The sequence below is a fragment of the Haliotis cracherodii genome, unplaced genomic scaffold (assembly GCF_022045235.1).
Source record: "Haliotis cracherodii isolate W230 unplaced genomic scaffold, xgHalCrac1.p SCAF_6, whole genome shotgun sequence".
Classification (NCBI taxonomy): domain Eukaryota; kingdom Metazoa; phylum Mollusca; class Gastropoda; order Lepetellida; family Haliotidae; genus Haliotis; species Haliotis cracherodii.
In genome coordinates, this window is record NW_027266319.1 from 25,902,905 (window position 1) to 25,924,994 (window position 22,090).

The following is a 22,090-nucleotide window of genomic DNA, read 5'->3' on the forward strand; positions in this document are numbered from 1 at the left end:
ATGTCTTGAATGCGTTTTGTTGAGGACCATGTGGATTCCAACAATGAATGTCAAAGTTGTACTTATAATGACTATGCAGTATCAAGCCCTGAATTAGCAAGCGATATAGCGTTGTTGTTTTACCCCGCATACAGAAATATTCCAGTTATATAACGACAATTATTTAATAATCGAGTCTGGGCCATACAAACCAGAGGTTGATTTAAGCAACGTCCGCGGCTCCGGAGTACAATGACACGCAATCACCGATTACCCTAAGACTGAGAACCCGATAAGATAGGGTCGGCTCTCACAAGCGAATAGGCTGCGGGGACCTATTCGTATCCGGGCCCCTACGTGTGTGTATTAGCAAAAATCGTATTTCATCGTAAATCAACTGAACTCGGAGCCTGTACTAAAAATAAAAAAAAAAAATGAAAAATATCCTGCAAGCACAAGGAGGTGAAAAATATATTTTTAGCATGAAAAGGTCACAAGAATTTGTGCTGTACAATGACAATAAGTTCATATTATTAATTTGGAATATCACAGTAGTATCGGTACAGGTCGGCACAAACCCGGTCATACAGAATGGCTTTGTTTATACCGAGACAGTACTCGTTGTACAGTTGTCCGTTAGGTTGAGTTCCACCCCAGAATGTGTTCACAACCTTTGTCCCGTCTATCCAGTGAAACTCGTACACACCGTCCGTGGTGTCAAGATCAGAACCACCAATCCAGACATGTTCATCTTTCACAGCTGTAAGAAATATATAGAAATATATAGAAATATATTGAATGCCAAGCCAAGGGTGAACTCTGTGGCGAATGAAAATAAGCATTTTTTTCATTGACAAGAGACTCAACTGGGTGAATTGGAATACAATAATATCAATGAAATAATGTAAATAGCGTTCAATTCTTTTAAATTAAAAAAAAAAAAAAGAATAAGAAATTAACTCGCAGAATCTATGATTTGACCCAAAGGTCACCGGATCCTAGAGCGTCTAACGGATGCATTTATGCTAAGCGAGTGCCAGCCTAATGGTTCCTCGTGCACTCGTATATCGTCTTAAAACACATTTAGTAAACTAAATTAACTTTTGAAAAAAATATAATTAATAAGCTTTCTGTTCGACTATTATTAACTGGTTGGTCATTGTCTTAAATTTCACTGTTATTTGTTTCATTTCCCTATTAGATTTTAGATGGTACAGTAATTGTAATGTATTAAGTTCTGAAGTTATGAGGTCCTTCATTCGAAACATCAGAGCGAGATATTCGATTGGTTGAGTATGGTTTCATGCCGCCCTTGCGATATTCTGGCCATATGGTCTTGGTTGACAACAAGAAAGAGCTTTAAACCTTGTAACTCATGTAGGGCTTTAAACCTTGTAACTCATGTAGGGCTTTAAACCTTGTAACTCATGTAGGGATTCCAAACCGGGTTTTCGAATGTGTCAGTGGCTATCAGCCATTCCACTGAATACGAATGTCATCATAACATATAGCCGTGTCAACTTACTGCTATCTCTCGCAAGGCTGCTTGTGAGCTTTCGTTGTTTATCGACATCTTTAATGATCATAAGTCGTGCTCCCATGCCTATGTTTTGGCATGCATTAATAGAATCGGCCCAGCTCTTCTTTACTTCTGAAACGTAGAAACATAGGTCTGTCTCCCTGTCCAGTATGAAGCCGTTCGTCACTGGACACCAATCTGAAAGTAGAATCGTTGTTGTAGCACCGTGCTTTCGTAAAACCAAACATAGCCTTTGTACCTTGTATATTCCCGATTATTTTGTGTATGACAGCATCACAGCCAAAGTGAACAAGGCATAAACATATACTACATAGAATACTTACTGTTTAAAGAAAGTAATTTGCTGAATGTACCTTATCCTTAAATAAAGCGACAAAACCCTTTCCTTGTCCAATAGAAATCGTTGTACAATTCAGACTATATCATGTGCATGTGTTTATGAATCGTTGTTGTGACACAATGTTTACGTAAAACCAAACAGTGCCTATATACCTGGTATCATCACTATTTGAAACAGGTATCGTAGAAATGGACCCTGCTTTCTTTTTTAGAGATTTTGATATTTCTCGTAATTATGTAAATGGTTTTATCGCTTTTATTCACATTAAACGTAGTCAGCCTCCCCACTCTGCTATGTGACGACGGTCTGTAAATAATAGAGTCCGGACAAGAAAAATGATCTCATGGGCATCGATTTACGTAAATGAGATACGATGACATGCATCAACCACCCGATCCCGATATCCGCCTCTTAGGAGAAGCATGGGTTGCTGTAGATCAATTCTAAACCGAATCTTCAAAGGGTTTACAATATGACATACGGAATAACATGAGCAAGAACGATAAACCAACCTTTGATAACTTGTATTGACCATCTGGGAGCTCCATTCATCAATGCAGATTTTTACACGAGTGTTTGTGTGTCATATTGTTTAGCGAATTGACCGTCAGAAGATGTTTGCTACAAGCAGAGCCATTCGGGTCCACTCGTCTAATTCCGTAACCTACATCATTCCTCGGGCGTCAATGCAAGTTGCAGTATGTCCATGTGAACAACGTACCGACCTTATTTTGCATTGACTTATAAGAAAGTCAACTTACAATTTGATACAAAGCAACATGTACATAAGGACATAACTACCACGAGTTTATGGTGTGTTATGTGATAGTCACGTGCACAAGTGAAACTAGTGAATGCAGTTCCAATATGAAATCCTAAAGAGATGACACGTGGAATTAAAAAGAACCGGTTGGCCAGAGAGCAGTAATAGTACATGAATTACATGTAAATTATACGACCCGGGTAAAGTAACTCCTCGTGAGACTAATGTTGGCATGTCTTCATACCAAATCACCCCCTGCAAGTAATATCAATGCCTATTAAATAAAGACCAAATATAACTTTAATTGTCACTTGTTAATTACCACGATGTTTTTAATTGTGTGGAACAAGCCATGAAAATTTGTTAATTTACGGCTGAACGTTAAAAGCATTTTAAACTTGCCTTTATTGTATGCGTAATATTGCAGTCCTGACGTTGTAGTCGTTAACGTGAATGTATCGGCAGGATAGACTGCCAAAGGGAATAATTTGCACTCGGAAGTGATTCTGTTGTAGGAGAACAGTGAACAGTCGGGGTAAGAGACGCACGCCCTGCCGCACGCTGATGCACTGTTGTGTGCCGTCGGTGTCTCAAGAAGGGGGACGTTAGGGAGAATGACGACGTTGTCATACCTCTCCAGACGCCTAAATCCCAGCATCTCAACAGCCTCAGAATATCTAAAATAAAAACAGATTATTTTGTGTATAACAGCATGATAGCCAAAGTGAACCAGGCATAAACACACTTACTGTTTAAAGGAAGTAATTTGCTGAATGTACCTTATATCTAATGTACCTTATCCTTAAATAAAGCGGCAAAACCCTTTCCATATCCAATAGAAAAATGTGCACAAAGTCGATTGTACAATTCAGACTATACCATGTGTATGTGTTTATGAATCACTATCAAACAGTAATGATACCAGGTGTTCGCGAGAAGGTGGGCGTATCTGGCCCCACCGGTGGCATCAGTCACAAACACATGTAAAGGCAAGTCAATTGTTCACCCCACCCCACCCCCCGAAAAAAAAGAAAAGAAAAAAAGTTCAATGCATATCAAAACATGTACTTGTATATTGTGATGTACTAATTAGCTATCTTTTTATATGTACCATTTTATGACTACAGTATGTATCTAGTACATATACAAAGCTAGCTTGTATAGTTCTGGATGACAATTTCAGCAATATGTTATAATGCATATTAAATCTATTTGTTTATAATAAGTCAAATATAATATTGTATTGTACTGTAAAAATAATGTAACATATGTTGCTTTCCTGTATCTGAAATTTTGGAAATAAGTGACAGAGTGAGTTAAAGTTTAACGTCGCATCAGCATTATTTCAGCCATATAGCGACGAGACTAAGTTAATATTTTCACAAGTGAGTCCTCAATACAATACATATTTATATGTAAAAACACATTTTATCAAACTTACATAACAATATCATGTGTACAGTTTTAAAACACGGGCTGCAGGCCACCAGTAACCAAAGCTAGGCCACCTCGCTGGGGATCATGGGGACTTACAGTACCTCGGTTTCCTGCATGATACCCCAGCAGTATGTACGTCATTACTTTAGCTACTGGCGGTTGTGCACAATACTAGCAAATATTAAAAAAAATACTCAGCAATGAATTAGCTTAAATCACTGGTTGATGATAGATACATCGATTATGATAGGATTACTGTCACACAGGGGAACGATACTTTTACCGTACTTCAACCTCCTGGACAGAACCTTCAATAATGACAGTTTGTAATAGCATCAAACCAAATTTAAAAACAAGCATTCAACTATTCACATACATATCTAAAATATATTATACAGACCAATTTCCTTCAAGTAACTTAGGATGAGATGCCCTCTGACACGGGAAAGGAGATCTTTCAGATTTACGCTATGATAATGTAAATCCCTTGCAATTACAAAGTCCACACAGTCACGCAATATGTGCTTGACGGTGAACCTTTCATCACAAGGGATACATTTGGGAGGTTCGTCCCCATTTGTCTTAAGCAGATATTCATGGTAAACCAGCTATGGCCAATACGACATCGTCGTAAAACAACCTCGTCATGTCTTGACTGACAACCCAAGTAGGTATGACCGATTGTTGTTTTTAACTCGTGAAGTTTATTGATTCCTACTTGGGTGTTCCACCTCTTTTGCATGAGATCCCGAGTATAACTCTTGATGGTTGATTTGAAATTACTGTATCAGATAAGTTGTGGAGATTAGTTTGTCAAATTTGTCAAGAGCTGTTTCACCTGAAGCATCGGCTTTTTAGTTACCTGTTATGCCTACATGACTTGGTAACCAGTACATAACAATGTCCCATTGGCCAGTAGAAAGATCTTTGAAAAGTTCTAAAATGTCAAGGATTATGGGGTGATTTGAGGAGACACTTTTGAGTGTCTGGAGGCAAGACAAATAATCAGCGAAGATGATTAAATTTTTAGATTTTTTTTAATGTTTAATATAGATTAAAGCCTTTGATATAGACAACACTTGCAACTTTACCACCACCCTTGGACCCGTCTGTAAAATGGATCTGTGACATCTCTGGTTGTAAGCTTGTTGATAAACCAAAGGATTTGTTTCGGATTTCTTTAGTTGGGTTAGAGTGAGGTCTACCTCTGGTTTCACCATCTGCCAGGGACGAGAAGACAGGGGACGGTAAGATTATAATATTTAGATATTTTTTAGCTGCAGGTGATGTGTGGTTGAATTCTGATTCCAATTAGTGGCACCAGGTTTGACAGATTTCGAAACGGGTTTTCATATTGAAGATGAAAAAACCCAATTTAGTGATGTATTGCAGTGAAAGTCTAATGCGACGCTGTTCGAGTGAGGGTTTATCAGCCTTCACATACAAACTGTCCACGGGAGAGGTCCTCAAAGCTTCACGACAGAGCCCTAGGTCTTGGTGGTGAACTGTGTCTAATTTTTGTAAATTGCTTATGCAGGCTCCACCATAGAAAATGGAACCATAGTCTAGTTTGGAGCGTATTAATGACCTATACAAGTGAAGGAGGGTTGTCTGATTTGATGATGAGGAGTGATTTGCCAAAGTTTCACCAAGTTTGTTGGCCATTTCAGACTTAGTTGTTAAAAGTGTATTGCCATCTTTGACTCCAGATTTGGATACTTTGCAGTAAATCTTTTGAATCATGTTCCACACCTTGAACATGGTTGTGAAGGAATTAATTTTTGATACATAGTTCCTCCAGGTTTGACGTTTATTTTGTTTAAAGGTAAGTCTCGCTTTGGCGCCCGGGATTTTAACATTATTCAAATTGTGGACAGTTGGATGTCGGTGGAAATATTTCCCGGCTTTCTATCTATTTTTCCTAGCTTGTTTACAAACTTTATCAAACCATGGTTTACATATATGAGGGTTTGAAGAGGACTGAGGAATGCTTTCGTCTCCAATAGCATTTAATATATCGGCAAACAGTTGTATAGGATCATGATCAGGAACATTCCTGAAATTGCAAGGTTTAAGTTTTTCAGTACATAGTGTTTGGAATAAAGACCAATTAGCCTTTGTAAAGTTCAATCTTGTTGTAGGTGGTTCGTCAGATGGATTAAAAGTTCACTTCCACAAAGGTCATCATGGACCCATCATTTGAATTCGTTTAAAATATTTTCATCTGCCAGTGACAGACCAAGGACAGAGTATGTGCCAGTGGCAGGATGCAAATAGATGCTAGTACCATCATTGAAGATGCATAAATCATTGTTTGAGATAAAATCTTCAAGGACTTATTATTTGTACCAGTACTCGCCATAGGGGATTAGGGGGCACAGGTGGCCCAGTCGTCTAAGGCGCCGCGATTCGCTGTGCAGAGTTGCGTCCCTTAGGCACGCCAGAAACCTATGATTGTGGGTTCGAATCCCGGTTCGCCCCGATTATGTTTCTAGGTTTGTCAGCACCATACTGTGCTCATGGGTTTCACCGAGTGATAAACCTGCATCACGTCGGGCTTTCCTCCCACATTAAGCTGATACACCCTACTATAACCGGAATACTGTTAAAAGCGGCGTTAAACCAAACCACTCACTCACTCACTCACCCATTATGACCGTTTAAATCGCCCATAATGATACAACAAAGTAACAGGAACAGCAACCGTTTGAAGAGTAGGTTGAGTGGAACGGGGCTATGGATTATGCACCCCTTTTCCCCACCCCCATAGAGTGTCAACAAGGACAGATCTCCAAGCTGCGAAGACCGAGGATAAAGGGCTGGTATACTCCAGCAAATTCGACACGAAAAGCTATACCTATCGACCAAACTAAAGGTCATGCTGGTTTGGCCCATGACAATCACTTGAAGACGCAGAGAGGTCAGTATCACTTGATTGGCACATGAGCCACCGCCTTCTGGGCATAGGGCTCTAGGCAAGTTTATAGATTCATACATATAGGATAGACATTTAGAATGAATATATTTTAGATATCGAAATTTTGTGCGAAACAGTTTATGCACAGCGCATGACATGACCAGCCGACTGATAGAATCGGGCCCATTCTACCGCCCGTCTCGGCAACGTTAGGGTCGAAATGGTGTGTTGGACTGAGGAGCACTTTGGCCGGCTCCGTCGCCCTCAACCACCGGACTCCAAACAGGGTGCCACTTTCGGTCGCCTGTTTTAAGACCAGCAATGGCATGCTGAGGACACATTCTTATCTAACCCTGGTTCCCACTGGGATATGGAAATACACCCCCCCCCCCCCCCTAAAAATCACACACACACAAAACAACAACAACAAAACAAACCCAACATAAAACAACAACAACAAACAAACAAAAACAACAACAAACAATAAACAATCAGAAAAAAACCATATCAAAAACATACAACAACAACCAAACCATATACTACATAAACTGACAAAACCCGTATTATTAGAAATAGTCACTATGCATAGATATGTCTATTGCCAGCTTCGAGGTATTCGTGTGTTAATGTGCCAGCTTAGAAGCAGAAAGAGCTGACGAGTGGGTTTGGCTCAACACCGCCTTGAACATATTAACTTCAGTAATATCACAAGGACCGCGTGTCGGCTTGTTGTGGGAGGAAAGCCCGAAGTGAAGTCATGGGCGTTTGTCACTTTGGAGAAACCCAGGAGCACAAACCTGGAGAACCCACGACCATAGGTTTCCGTCTCGCTTGAAGGAGGCAACTCAACACTGCCGAAACATTTTCCATGGGGCGTAAAACACAAACTAGTGTTGATAGTTATATGAAAGGAAAACCAGGTGTTCGTTATCAGGGTAAAATATCTCCTCTCTACCGAAATCACCTGTCACCATGTGTTCATTAGAAAATTATATGTACCAGTGTGAAAGTAAGAGTGGAAAATCCTTCTAACTGTAAAAGCATGGGATATCATTATACAGACAATAAGAACGATAAACACCAACCATGTGTTTATGAATTACTATCAAACAGTGATGATACTCGGTGTTCGTGAAAAGGTAAGCGTATCCTGCTCCATCGGCGGCACCCGTCACAAACACAAGCAAAAACATTGTTCACATGAAACATCACGGGAACATAAGGAACACGTCAACATAGACAAAGTCAAATACATGTTCCTATGAATGACAGCAACTTGATACAAACGTATGGTAAAATATACATGAAATGGTTCCAAATTCAGGAGAAGTCTCATCTGTGATCCCAGAAATTACAAGTTTTGGTTTGTATGACTTACAAATAGGCTGGCGACAAAACCTTGCCCGTGTTGATATGTGTGTGAATATACACGTGTTGAATTATATAAAAGCGACAAAACTCCTAACCACAAGAAACACCAGTTTGTCCCTTAGTCGTGCCAGGATCTGCAACTCTTCTTGATAAAGATCCCTGGTCGTTGGTTTTGGTTTTGTAAAGAAAAGAAAGATCCCTTAACAAAAGGTATATCAACAATACTGATTTTAGGTTTTAAGTTTCTTATTTATGTTTTGTAAGTATTAATTCGGGTCGTATATGACATGTTATCTCAGTTAATACATATCCAATCAATAAAAACTGTTTCACAATGCACAACGTCTGTAAATAACCACCTATGAACACTGCAGCCAGATAATGTCTTTTTCAACTAAAAACCAACACACGTCGACAGTATTGATTTGAGATCTAAGGTATCCATAAAACATATCTAAGTACTAGCGAACAATATCAATATAAAAATATATACAATTATATTTGAAAACGTAAATACTTACTTAAGAAGATTGAGTTGGAACAGAAGTATCTGGAGAAGGAACTTTAGGAGATGCATGATGTCCCCCGCGTTGTGTGTCCCAAGTGTATCTCAGTAAATCAATGTCAGGCTGTGCCTCTCTTGGACACGCACGATCAACCTGGAACAAATCACTACGCACGCTCCTTAAAAATCAAGCAATGTATTGACTTCACAGTGTTAGACGCATAAATCAAGATATTACTCCTATTGGCGTAAACACCACAGCCAAAGAATCAATACGAAGAGAGATTCTACCAAGAAGAACCTAAAGCTACTACTATATTTGAATATGGGTTTGTTACGGTTAAGCTACAATATAAAATTCATTCATATTCATATGTACGATCTATTTTTCCGATTGCACATTATCAGAACGACATGACAACTCAATTAATCGCCTTGTGCTGGAATCAGATAAACTTGTGAACCACCAGTAAGGTTGATGTAGGTTCTCGGGTATCAATGTTTTACTCGCTGTCAATATGTCAATATTTGTTGTACACCAATCAGAGGATTTGGCATGACGGATGCGTTGAACGTATTTTTCAATCAATCAATGTAACGGAGTTATTTAAACTCTCCGCTTGTCACTGAAAAAAAACATGGGTCAGTTTCAATCAACGCGAATTGGTGTAAGTTAATACTCACAGTCCACTTAACAACTCATTAAGCCAACTAATAATATTTTGATGATTTAATGAGTTAGTTCAAGTCACGTTAACACGGTTAATGTCGGTCAGCGATAACCATCAGCCGGTGGTTGTTTACAGTTAGATGTTAGTTGTATGGTAGCCAGTAATATTGGTTAAGGATTAATAAACAACTTGATAACTATAAACGGTGTGTTGCCATGAGTAGCCAGTTGGTAATACTTGTCTATGATAGTAATATTGCCAGGGAATACCTACATGTAACTGAATGGAAACGTTGAATTATTATTCATCTATCAAACATCATGCACGGTTAAAGCTTCCACAGGGTAAATATACAATCATTTTAAGAGATTTGTGATTTACCAAAATATAACTCTAATAAATGAATGATAAAACCACATAGATTTGAAAAAAACTATGATGTCATTAGGTGGAGAGACATGTCGCATTTTAGTTCCAAGACGTTTAGTTCCAAGGGTCAGCCGTTACCGCAAACGACGAAATATAGTGAACCCCATACCTTAGGCGATAGCCCCCCCCCCCCCCCCCCCCTCCCCCCAAACACACACAGAGTTATATTACGGCGTTTGAGATTCATGTCGGAGAAAAGTTTCTTTGGTGAACAATTGAGGATGATGTCAGCAACTAGTGCAATGGGTGCTTGTGGTGGCTTCGTTCGTAAAAAGTTACCTATTTTTTCTAAAAGATTTTTTTCAAAACGAACTGTTTAAGTGGAAACCTATTTTGACGCCGATTCACATAAGACAATGCATGTTTACATAATCACCTGTTTGCACCGTGAATTTCCGACAAATGTGCCAGTTAAAGTGGACATTATAATTACTATCTGCAATGGTCAATAATCATCGAGGGTTCCATCGACACCTGAGGATAGCAACTACGTAAGTCAGGAGTGAGTGAGCTAGTTTGGTTTAACGTTTCTTTTGAACATTATCCACTTTTGCCACGGCTTATCAGCTTTATGTGGGAGGAAAGCTTATGCAGGTCTCAGACGTTTACCACTTTCGTGAAACCCACGAGCACGGATACGGTGTTGACAAACCTAGAAACATAATCAGTGATAACCGGGATTCGAATTCACGATAATAGGTTTCTGGCGTGCCCAAGAGACACAACTCTGCACAGCGAATTGCGGCGCCTTAGACAACTGGGCCAACCGCGACCCCACGTAAGTCAGGAACTAAAGATGCCCTTACAAAATCATACCGAGCGGAAACGATAGGCATAAATCAACTTTCGATACTTTTTGGCAAATATGCTCAGAAATCAATCGAATGCTCTACCACTAGGGCAGGGAGGCTTGGACACGTCCATCATACAAATATGACTATAATTCATATGGTATATTATGAAACCCCGATTTAAACATAGTACCAGTTATCTGACGGGATGTAACCTGCGCTAGATGCAGTGGCACACTGTAACACATTCAGGATGAGTGGCTATTTGATGACATTCCCCAACACACGGACAAAAGATAGGTAGGGTATACGTAGAACACGCTTTCATGGGGCAAACAATATTTCACATATGAGAGTGTTTCACCATTTATAGCTATGTACAATATCATATCCGTTACACAATCGGGTTATCTGAGGTATGAATCTAACTGACAATCTATCTCAATTCATACAAATCAACGTTTGCGCTTTCAGTAAATGATGCCCTGGCCCAAACCAATTTAGTAAAATATTGATTGATATTGATTGCAATTTCGTTTGATTTTTAACAATGAACTTAATTCTAGCTCAAATGCGAAAAAAACCAAGTCATAGCTTTTTACAGGTCAAGTTATCTTGACGTCTAGTGCTCTTTGTTCACTGAAGTCTGATCAATCCTCGTAACCAATGGAAATGTTATTGTTGTGAAGAGGTAGAGATAATTATGATCGTTGTCCTTTGGTGCCCGTGGAACCTTGTCTGTTAAGTAGTGCTGTCTATTGACTCCCACAGCAAAAAAAGTGTAGGTTTCCGTCTTCCGGAAACCTTCCGGAAACCTTCCGGATACCTTCCCATTTTGGATCCGGCCCGGATACCTTCCGGAAACCTTCCGGAAACCTTCCAAAAAAAATGTCAAAATTTGGGGGGTGCATTTTGTTCACTTAAGTGTGAAACACATAAAAAAATTAACTTGAAAATACCAAGCAATTTGAAGGTTGTTGAAGGCATCTGGAAGGTTTCCGGAAGGTTTCCGGAAGGTATCCGGAAGGTATCCGGATGCAAATTTTCTTCATGACTTGCTTCTGGTAAATAATGTTAGCCTGTGCATTACAGGTACCTGTTGTAATATTCTGTGTTATTTTAATGGTAAATATCCTCCTAAAACATTTTTTGAGAAGAAAATTGTTCAATTTCATATTTTGTCCTTTTCGGATGTTAATGGTATTTAATGAACAAACATCAGTTCTTGTATAATGATATCCTTAAATTTCATGTCCAGACTTCCAGTTTGTACTGAGAAAAAGAAAAAGTTACAGGTACCTGTTGTAATATTCTGTGTTATTTTAATGGTAAATATCCTCCTCAAACTGAGATATGTGGGCATGCATTGTTCACAAGTTGTTTTGCGACATGGGTCCAATGTGTGAAGCTTTTTGCTGGTGTCCGCCACCATGATATTGTTGCAATATTGCTAAAAGTGGCAAAACAGCATTCTCACTCACAAAAAAATGGAAAGTCATTGGCTATGTGCTTTGGCATTTGGCCCTGGTGAGATTAACAGATTAGTTTGGAACGGTATCAGTACTTGTTATATCGGGACAGTGTAGTTTCATGGGAATATAAAACAGAATACAATTGTCCCAAATTGGTGCATAAGACTAATGGCATCCATAGAAAACACCTAAATAAAGTACAGAAAAAATATCAATGTCATTTGTCTACTAAGGTGGAACTACAACTTTTGTTAAGTATTTATAGTAGGAAAACATTCAGGGCATTAGTACATTTCATATTTGTTCAGCACCTATGTTATGGCTGATCAGTATTATATATCTTTATGCTAATGAAGCAAAACAAATCATGTTTTTGGAAAAAAATATTATTTATTGATTATATGGCATTTCATAGGTACATATCACAAATTGAAAGTTGATCAAGCAAGAAGAGGAACTAGCATAAAGTAACCAGTGGTGTTTGCAAGGCCTTACAGAACAGACGCTTCAATGCCATTTTCTAAATAAACAAATTAGTCAAATCTCAGAAGAATTTTATTGAAGAAAAATATCTAAAGTCAATTATGTTTCTGCAGTAAACCACAAAAGTCATTCAGATTTGTATGGTCAGCATCGGTGTACACAACCTGGACATAGTCACAGTGCTTTGGCATAAATTCATTCAGACTTCATTAGTGTCATAATAAAACCACCTACAGTCACACTGATGTGGCATTATTCATTCAGAATCATCACTTTCTGAGGTGAATCTGTTGGTTGTTATCAGGAGTACTGTTCATCTTCCGGCGAGTCCCTTGTCTGAATTGTGTGAGCAAGATCTTCTTAAATGTAGCTGGTGTGAGATTGTGAAATCCAGGTACCTGAAACATTTCATAACATCTTTAGAAACTTGTTAGTCAAAAGTTATGAAACACACACATATTTACAAATGTTTAAAGTTGTTTTCTCAAACAGTGAGGTATTGACAATTTATCTTGCAACTGATATTTAACCAATCTTTGAACATGTAAATAAGCCATTGCAAACAGTAAAGTGTTCAGAAAATACAAAAATGTATCCGGTCTTCTAAAACAATACCACAAGGTTCACCTGAATTTTGGTTGAGTGTTTGCATTACATCAAAATGTAAGGAAGGGTAAACAAGACTATGAAAAACTAAGTTACATAGGTTCTTATACATAAATACATAAATGCAACTATTCATAATTATCAAAACACATGTCATGTAAGTGATCTCAAAATACAACATAATGAGCGAGTGAGTTGGTATAGTTTCATGCAGCTTGTTAGCAATATTCCAGCTATGGGCTTCACACATTGTACCCATGTGGTGAATTGAACCCGGGTTTCAGAGACTGTTTCACCCACTAGGCTACCCTTGCACACCAAATACAAAAGAAAGTATATTAGGAATTCAGACAATAGATATTCTCACCAAATTCATTAATTCATTAATGGAAGCTATATTGAAATTCAAATTTTGACAAATTAGGATGAGACTGTAGAAGCATTTATCTAAGTTATTATGGATATTAAATATCTACCGTTAATTGGTAGTCCATCATAGACAGTGATAAGAAATTCAACTGAAAAGTACAACCTGAACCATCAACTAAAAACTATGTATATTACATTAAAGGGGCCGGTCATGTATTACCGGTATGTTCTCATTCATTTTTGACACAACCCTCCCTGAAAGAAAATGCAAAGCACTTTATATTTTATTGTCCATTTTGTCAAAAGTCTCCCCTAGAGACTCTCACATTTTAGGGTGACCCTCCCTGTTTGTTCTGATCTGAATTCAAATATTCATGACTCATTATCATATTTTATCATTCATCCTATCTTTTTTGAAAATTAACTAAATAAAGATTAACTATAACATGCAAATCTGCCAAAATATTGGCCTGGCAAAGTTTAAATTAATCATAATTACTGTTATAAAGTTTTGGATCCATCGTCTGTTTCTAAATACAGTGAAACCCAACTTTGACTTGTGTGGCATTGTTGAATCATCTACCCAATGTTCTTTATGCATTGATATGCATCTGCACAGAGTGGTCAAAGTCTGTGTCTGACACATAGTGTGCTACAAGGGAGACATCAGTTTGTGTCTAGCCAAACTGTCTGATAATCTCAAGGGCTGCCTTGGTAGCATCAAGGGATGTAGCTAATCCTAAATAAACATAAAACAAGTGACATCATCTCTTCTACAGAACACATGATCAAAGCCTGCCCCACCTTTGATGTTTATTACCTTGCTACTCTAAAAACAGCTAATTAGCAAAATGAACTCAATGTCAAATCATTGTGGACTAGGGATTAACAGGGCAATTAGTGTCGGGTGGGTATTAGTACTTGCAATTGTCTGTTAATTACTTAATTGAGTAGTGACGGCTTAGTCAGTTGTGCCTTTACAAATGTTATTCAACTTATCGAGTCAGTTTACTATGTACCATGCTTCTTGGGACCAAGGAAATGTATCTTGCTGGATAACAGTTTTTTTCTAATTTATCAGAGATCAGAAATAATAATAATGACGTTTTTGATGTGCATTTCTTTGTTGTGTTCACTAGGATGATGGTGATGGTGTTTGAATTATTAGACACTATTTATTCCAAAAGAGGAATAGGGTTGGTGAAGAGGCAAAGCTTATTTGAACAACATATATATTGATATACAGAAACTGTACAACAAACAGATTAACTGTATCTACAGTTGAAACTATCATGATGCAAATTTTCACTGAATCAAAGTCATATCTTTTCAAGACTCAGATCAGGTTGTAGTGATTGAAGGTCACATTAAACTTGCTAATTTCAAATCATTCATCCCACACTTATGATTTGGTTTGTTGTTTTATGCCGCACTCAAGCAATATTCCGGCTATATGTAAATAATCAAGTCTGGACCAGACAGTCCAGTGATTGACATCATGAGCATCGACCCACACAATTGGGATCAATGACATGCATCAACCAAGTCACCGAGCCTGATCGCAACCTGATGGCGTTAGTCAACTCTTTAGACGAGCATTGTCGCCCGTTACGGAAAGTATTGGGTTACAAATATCCCTTGTAAAACCTTTCAACATGTTCAAATGACACATCGAAAGGACATTGTGAAAAATTGCACCATGTTAGGATTCTTAAATACAGTTTCAGCTTGACATTGAGTACTTTAAACTTTAAAGTGAAAAATACATTCACAACAGTCGGTGAGTAAATTGGAGTAGGGGAATAATTTCGAAGGTAAACTTGTTTCAACGTTTAACAACTACATGCATTTGTGTTTGTATGAGACGATGTGTGTTTAATTCCATATATTTTACTTCAAAGCATGTTATCACAATAAATTGAGTCGGGTATCGGATAAGTTGGAGTAGAGGCTAATTTCTATTGTAAACCTGTTTTAACATTTCACAATTATTGGTCTTTGCAAGTTATCATTCCTAGTTTAAATTCATTTATTTTACCAAGGTAAAAAAAAAAATAAGGTGTCATTTTCGTCAAGTAATAATCGCCGTTTTCGCTTTCGGCGAGTATTTCGCCAGTCAGTGCTGTTTTGCTAAGGTGTCGTTTCAGCTATAACCCGCTTATTGCACATTATTAGTTTCAATTTATATTTATAATCATTTTAACCACTGTAATAAGTAAAAAAATGAAATAAAAGTATATAGAAAATAAACAAGCACTTGTTATAAAATGTGCATCCGCAGGCAATATTTATAAGATAATCCTGCATGTAGCTGTGGCCATCACACTGAAGATGCACTTCACTTCTTTTTCATATGTCCAAATTACAATGATTTAAGACAGAATATGTACTATTATGTTAAGGGATATGATCTAAATTCAATTCTATTAGGTAATCCTGAAAGGACGTCAAAAATAAACTTAGAAATTCTTAAATCAGTAGAAGACTACATTCAGCTATCCAATAGGTTTTGTGATTGTACATAGCATCTTCAATTTATAATACTATTCCTTGCCGTATATTGCAGTACACTATTACTACTAAAAATGCGACCTGACAGCGCCGACAACGTAGTTTCTATAATTAGAACATGTATATAATTGTATTCCTTGACTGTACTTTTGTCATATCATATTGTATTCTAATTCTGGAGCGGTATTCAAATAAGTTTTTGCTTGTTTACCCATCCAGTTCACATATAAATGTTTAAAACAATATTTAGTAAACAAATAATTTAAACTCATGCAACAACATAGCGTGTGAAGACGATAGACCACTGAAAAGAGCATATATATGCACATCCAATGACCCCTGACATCACAAGGCATTGTTTTGCCAGGGTGTCAGGCAACAGAATACTACGAATTACATCACAGGGTACTGTGACCTGTTTGAAAAGGTACTGTATTCTAAAGGTAGGCCCAAAATTCTAGACAATCCAGTGATTGATATTGTGAACATCAATCCACACTGTTAGATGGTCACTGTCAGATGCCATGAACCAGGTCACTGAGCCTGATCACCTGATCTATTAGGTTATCTCTTATGGGTGAGGCTAAAACGGCACCTCAGCAAAATGTCACTGATTTCTCCAACGAAAACAGCACCTTGATTTGGCAAAAAGGGCTACTAATTGTTGTCTGTTATCTGGAGAGACATGTTGATTCCTGGCCGAAATATATATAAATGAAATTTCTATAAAATTACTATTTATTTCCTACTTACTAAAATAAATATGACATATATAGTATACCTGCTGTCCAGTTTCTTGACATTTTCGCCAGACTCAGGTTCAGCTTGACATTGAGCTAATCTGAGTAAAGCTACTTAAAACTTCAAAGCATGTGATCTTTCAATGATAAGTTTAGTTGCACCTCCCAATCAGAATCATGAGTAAATTTAAGCAGAGGCTAATTTCTAATGTAAACTATTTTTAGGTGACTAACATTTAACAATTATTTGTGTTTGCAAGTTTAATTGCATTTATTTTACTTCAAAGAAATCAAAGCATATTATATTTTCACAATAAGTTTAGTTGCATCTCCAAATCAGAGTCGGCAAGTAGATGCTAGTTTTTAATGTAAACCTTTTTGAAAATTTCTCAGTTATTTGTGTTTACAAGTGACCATGCAAGTTTAATTTCATGTATTCGGGCATATTCAGACCCAAGGTAAAAAAAAATAACAAGGTGCTGTTTTCACCAGGCAATAGTAGGCGAGGTACTATTTCCCTTTATAGTTTTACCCTCTCTTACAACTAGCATAGGTTGATGGGGACCAATTCCAACCCGGAATCCCCAAATGAGTGGGTATGGTTTTACGCTGTTTTTAGCAATACCACAGCAAGGGACACCTGACATAGACTTCACACATTGTACCCATGACAAGAATCGAACCTTGGTCTTCAGCACTTCAACCACTAGGCTACCCCACCGCCAAAATTCCCAACATGATAAAGTTGTTATCACGGTATTCTTCAACAAGTTCAAGTGAAAATATCCATACCTTTCAAATGTCTTATCTTCCACTTCACTATGTTCACTGTTGCAAAACTCCTGTCATTTAATTTGTTCTTGATTATTCACACCTGCAAAAGTAAGTTTAGTCGGTACGGTATGAACTAAAAAATGAGTCACTATAGAGTATCTAGATAAAGGAATACAAGTAAGCAAACATATTTCTACATCATATACATTAGCAAGGATTAACATAAATTAGGTAGATTGCTTATCCTACAAAAATTAAATCACACATTTACTAACATATATAACACAGAATAAGTGGCTTACAGAAGATAAATAACTTTAATACGTGATCAATATGATTAACATATTCCTTACCTGAATCAGAGACCATATAACAGTCTATGTATTATGGTCTCTGTCTGAATATGTCACATCTTCAGCTCCCTGCAATCGAGGTTGTGAAACATTTCTGCTGTAGGAATATTACATCCGCTGGGATATCCCTTGTCACACTGCCTGGCATGGTAGGCAAACGCATATTCCATACACCACATAGGTATACTTCCTAATACACACTGTCGAAATCCCCGCGGCTCCCAATATGGCCTGTATGAACTGTAATCGGCCAACCTCGTCTCTTTCCGTAACTGCTGCAGAAATGACCGCTCGTCATTCGTGACCAACTCGTGTTATTCCGGGACAAGCAAGTCTACCCATAATTCCCTGTATGGCCGAGGGCGCCATTTTGGAACACAATTGTAAACAAACACTCAAACCTCGTGTACTCGATGTACACCGTGATGCTTGATTGCGATATGCTTACCTCGTGTATGGATACATTGTTCTCAATCACCCGTAACTCGGAAATCCCGGTCGAAATCCACCTGAGCCATCCACAACGAGGACGTCAAGTATTTCGAAAACTCGATTGACAGCCGAAGGAAGGAAGAGCAGCTTGCAGATGCCAGGTATGTAGCAGGGCTTCGAGACATAATGTTCCATGATTTCTATACAGAGATCTTATGGAATGGATTGATTTAGATATTTTCCTGATCTCCATGTTACTACTGTAAACGTCAAGGGCCTTTTAGTTTTGTTGTTTTCGGAAACCCTTTGTTATTATTATGATCAAGTGTTTGTTGTGACATGGTATTTCTATTTGGGCTTGCATAAGAGCTACAGTTGCAGGACTTTTAAGGGTCGTGTCCTTATTCTCAACATAACGCTGGGATTTGATGATGAGGGTTAGTTACCAAGGGTATAAATCTGGCAAAGTGCATGTCAAACAAAACGTGGCATTCAATTCTAATCATGTGTTGCCACCTGAACCACCTGAAAGTGAGATATGGATTACAATGAATAATGACAGATTATCAATCTTTAACAAATTCACACTGAAACATTGAAAGGATAAAGACAAGTTAGTTGTTTTCTGTTTCAGCATGTTCAGGGTTTGTGGGGAGGTTCACAGACATCCTCAGGGAGGATACCAAGTATTGAGTGAGTATTTTTGTTTGTGATAAATACAAACTACATGTATTCATCATGGTATATTTCAATGTAATGTGAAACATCACACTCACAATAGTCCAGCTCTGTGATGACAGCCTGTAAATAATTGAACATGGACCAGGCAATCTAGTGATTGTTATTTTCAGCAAAGATCCATGCCCTCAGAGTATGATGACAACCTAGTCTGACCACTCAATTCATTAGTTGATTAGTGTTTGCAGCGGTAGAAACTAACACTTTCAGTCCACTAGTCCTAAAATGATAGCATATAGCAAAACCTTTAAAATGTCAAAATGACTAGTGCCAATTTCTAACCCTGGTGTTTGGATGTTGTGTTTGTGTGTGTATGTATGAGTGTATTTAGGTTGGTTTGTTGTTTAACGCCGCACTCAGCTGTATGATGGCGGTCTGTAAATAATCGAGTCTGGACCAGACAACCCAGTGATTCATATCATGAGCATCGAGCCACGGAATTTAGATCAATGACATGCATCAACCAAGTCAGAGTCTGACCACCCGATCCCGTTAGTCACCTTTTACGACAAGCACAATGGCCTTTTACGGCAAGCATGGGTTGCTGAAGACCTAGTCTACCCCGGAATCTTCACGGGTCGAGTGTATTTAACTTAAATCATGAATCCTATACTTGTTTCTCTGTGCTTTTACAATGTAACCCAAATTTTCTCGGGAATAATAAAGTATTCTCTTATTTATATCATTTCTGAACAAAGTGTCATATCAAGGTTAGATCTCTGTCAAAACAGTGCCATGGAAAAGCCAAACAAATAGCCTAGAAATAAAAGTAAATACTGCATTGCATTAATCTGCATTTCAAGAAAATGTGGCAATAATTCATGGAATGATATTCAACATGGTGAGGATCTCTCTGCATTGTCGAACAAGTTATTTCCTATGTAATGTATGTGTTGAATGACCCTGACTTTGTTGTCAAAATATTGTTTTAACATTTGTTAAATATGGGGATAAATGTCATCTCTGAATGTTTGACATGAATTATTATGATTAGGGTAGTTCTAAGTCGGAATCACAACCGGGGTCTTTTCATTTGAATCAAATGTACAACATGTACAGTTTGGACATTTCTGTGATGTGAATGCTACTTATGTTTGTAGAATGTCCGGATGAATAAAAGAGACAGTCATCCGTGCAGCATCAATGCAAAGAAAGACCATAGAAGAGCAACAGTGAGTGGTAAATATTTTGAAATTATTCTGTTTGGTTCACATGGTTATTTTGCAAATATGTCTTCAGTTTGTTCCTTATCGCTGTAGGCACGGATGTCCTATTATCTAAGGCACTACAATTTTCTGTGCAGAGTTGCATCTCTTGGGCTTAGCAGAAACCTATAGTCATGGGTTCAAATCCTGGTTCTCCCCGATTATGTTGCTAGGTTTGTCAGCATTATACACATACTCGTGGGATTCATCAAAGACCTGCATCACTTAGGACTTTCTTCCCACATCAAACTAACATGCGGTGATATATCTGGAATACTGTTCAAAGCAGTGTTAAAGCCAAATCATTTATTTAACACTGCATCCAGCAATAGTTTGGCTATGTGACAAGGATTGTGAATATATATTTTTCCATGTTGATGAGTTGAAACAATCACTAAATGACATCTCTTAAAAAGATTCCCAGCATTCCAAGCCTAATTAATAGATAAGGTTGTGATCGAGTAGGCTCATTGATCACATGTAATCATACCACAGTGATGTGGGATATTGTCCATAATAGTTATCATCGGTTTGTCTGGACCGAGTTCATAACATTAGTCACTGGTTTGTCTGGTTGAGATTTGAGATGTGATTATCTTAAATGTTTAGCATATAGACTCACATATGACAACTTAAGTGATTTTGCTGCCTTCTATCTGTAAGTACATGTGGCAACAATTCTTTTTGATTGCTAAAATCTTTTTACATAATGCTGCAGAAACTGAAGTCCTGCTTGAGATCCCTGGATGAGTACTCCAGGTTGACAGTCTGGAAGGACCAGACAAGGGAGTCCTAAACAGAGGCTGCACCCCTTCAGATATCAGAGGTGATTTGCAGACAGCGACGATGAGGGTCCTGTTATTTCAATGGAGGCCGACCGAGAAATAGTATGCCAAATGGTACTGGGACACACAAAGGCTGGTCTGGCTAATGTGAGAAGACCAACCAATGCCAAGCTGGAGTGGAATTCTTCCAGGACATTCAGGAAATTCTTGTAAACACTTGAAAGGAATGATAAATGGGACTTATTGTCTTTAAATGTGGACCCAAACACCAAATGGAAAGTTCACAATTCTACTAACACAATGCAGCAGAGATAGAGTCTAACTGGTATCCCCTCATCCTGGTTCCTGTTCATCCATGGCAATATAGAAAGAAAAGGAGGATTGAGGGAAAGTAAGTCATCTGAACTGGTGAACATAATCCGTAGGTACTGTCAAGCGAACAGTTATCACACTCTGTTATGAGTATTGAAGAATAGGATGAAATTGCATACTGCATCAGGAACCATCATGTGAACACTGTTCAATGTGCGATATACTATAGGCATATGAATAAAAGAAATTGATAATTTGATTGTTGCTTATGTTTCATTTGCCAGCTGTGTAAATGGGGATGTTTCATGATTTGGCCTCAGTTTAATAGCCACACTTATCTTATGAAACCATGCATTGCTTGGGCATCTCAAGATAAATAACACATGTTTCCTTTGCTCTGAAAATGTCTGATGACACATTGATCTGTTATGTCAAAGGTTAAAGTCACAACCAGACAAAAAGTTTGTTTGTGGTCTAACTCTTCCTTTGGGCAGGGGTCGAAGTTGGAAAAAGGTCGTGTGTGATCTATATATACTACATTTTCCCTTAAATTGCCTTTTCTACAGA

At 38.0% G+C, this 22,090-nt stretch overlaps 1 protein-coding gene and 2 long non-coding RNA genes across 4 annotated transcripts; 1 reads left to right on the forward strand and 2 right to left on the reverse strand.

Moving 5' to 3' along the window:
- Nucleotides 1–266: 266 nt before the first annotated feature.
- LOC139446189 (uncharacterized) lies at nt 267–8,969 on the reverse strand. Its single transcript, XM_071227497.1, has 4 exons — nt 8,869–8,969; nt 3,025–3,299; nt 1,505–1,696; nt 267–739 (listed from the first exon to the last, which is right to left on the reverse strand). Exons 1-4 carry the CDS (start codon nt 8,922–8,924, stop codon nt 513–515), a joined length of 750 nt encoding a protein of 249 aa, XP_071083598.1. The 5' UTR covers nt 8,925–8,969; the 3' UTR covers nt 267–512.
- A 3,668-nt stretch (nt 8,970–12,637) lies between these two features.
- LOC139445532 (uncharacterized) lies at nt 12,638–18,508 on the reverse strand. Its single transcript, XR_011651870.1, has 3 exons — nt 18,052–18,508; nt 17,717–17,798; nt 12,638–13,096 (listed from the first exon to the last, which is right to left on the reverse strand). It is a non-coding gene; the product is annotated as an uncharacterized lncRNA (long non-coding RNA).
- LOC139445533 (uncharacterized) lies at nt 18,388–21,748 on the forward strand. 2 transcript variants are annotated; one of them, XR_011651871.1, is made up of 4 exons: nt 18,388–18,644; nt 19,118–19,176; nt 20,322–20,400; nt 21,145–21,748. It is a non-coding gene; the product is annotated as an uncharacterized lncRNA (long non-coding RNA). The 2 variants fall into 2 exon arrangements; XR_011651872.1 differs by having other exon boundaries at nt 20,322–20,393.
- Nucleotides 21,749–22,090: the final 342 nt, after the last annotated feature.

Excerpts from the sequence above, each read along its gene's own strand:
- LOC139446189 (XM_071227497.1), bottom strand. The coding sequence starts at position 8,924 with ATGCATCTCCTAAAGTTCCTTCTCCAGATACTTCTGTTCCAACTCAAT. Across the intron at positions 3,300-8,868 it reads TTCCAACTCAATCTTCTTAA|ATATTCTGAGGCTGTTGAGA; the intron begins GTAAGTATTTAC and ends TTTTTATTTTAG. Across the intron at positions 1,697-3,024 it reads ATATTACGCATACAATAAAG|ATTGGTGTCCAGTGACGAAC; the intron begins GCAAGTTTAAAA and ends TTCTACTTTCAG.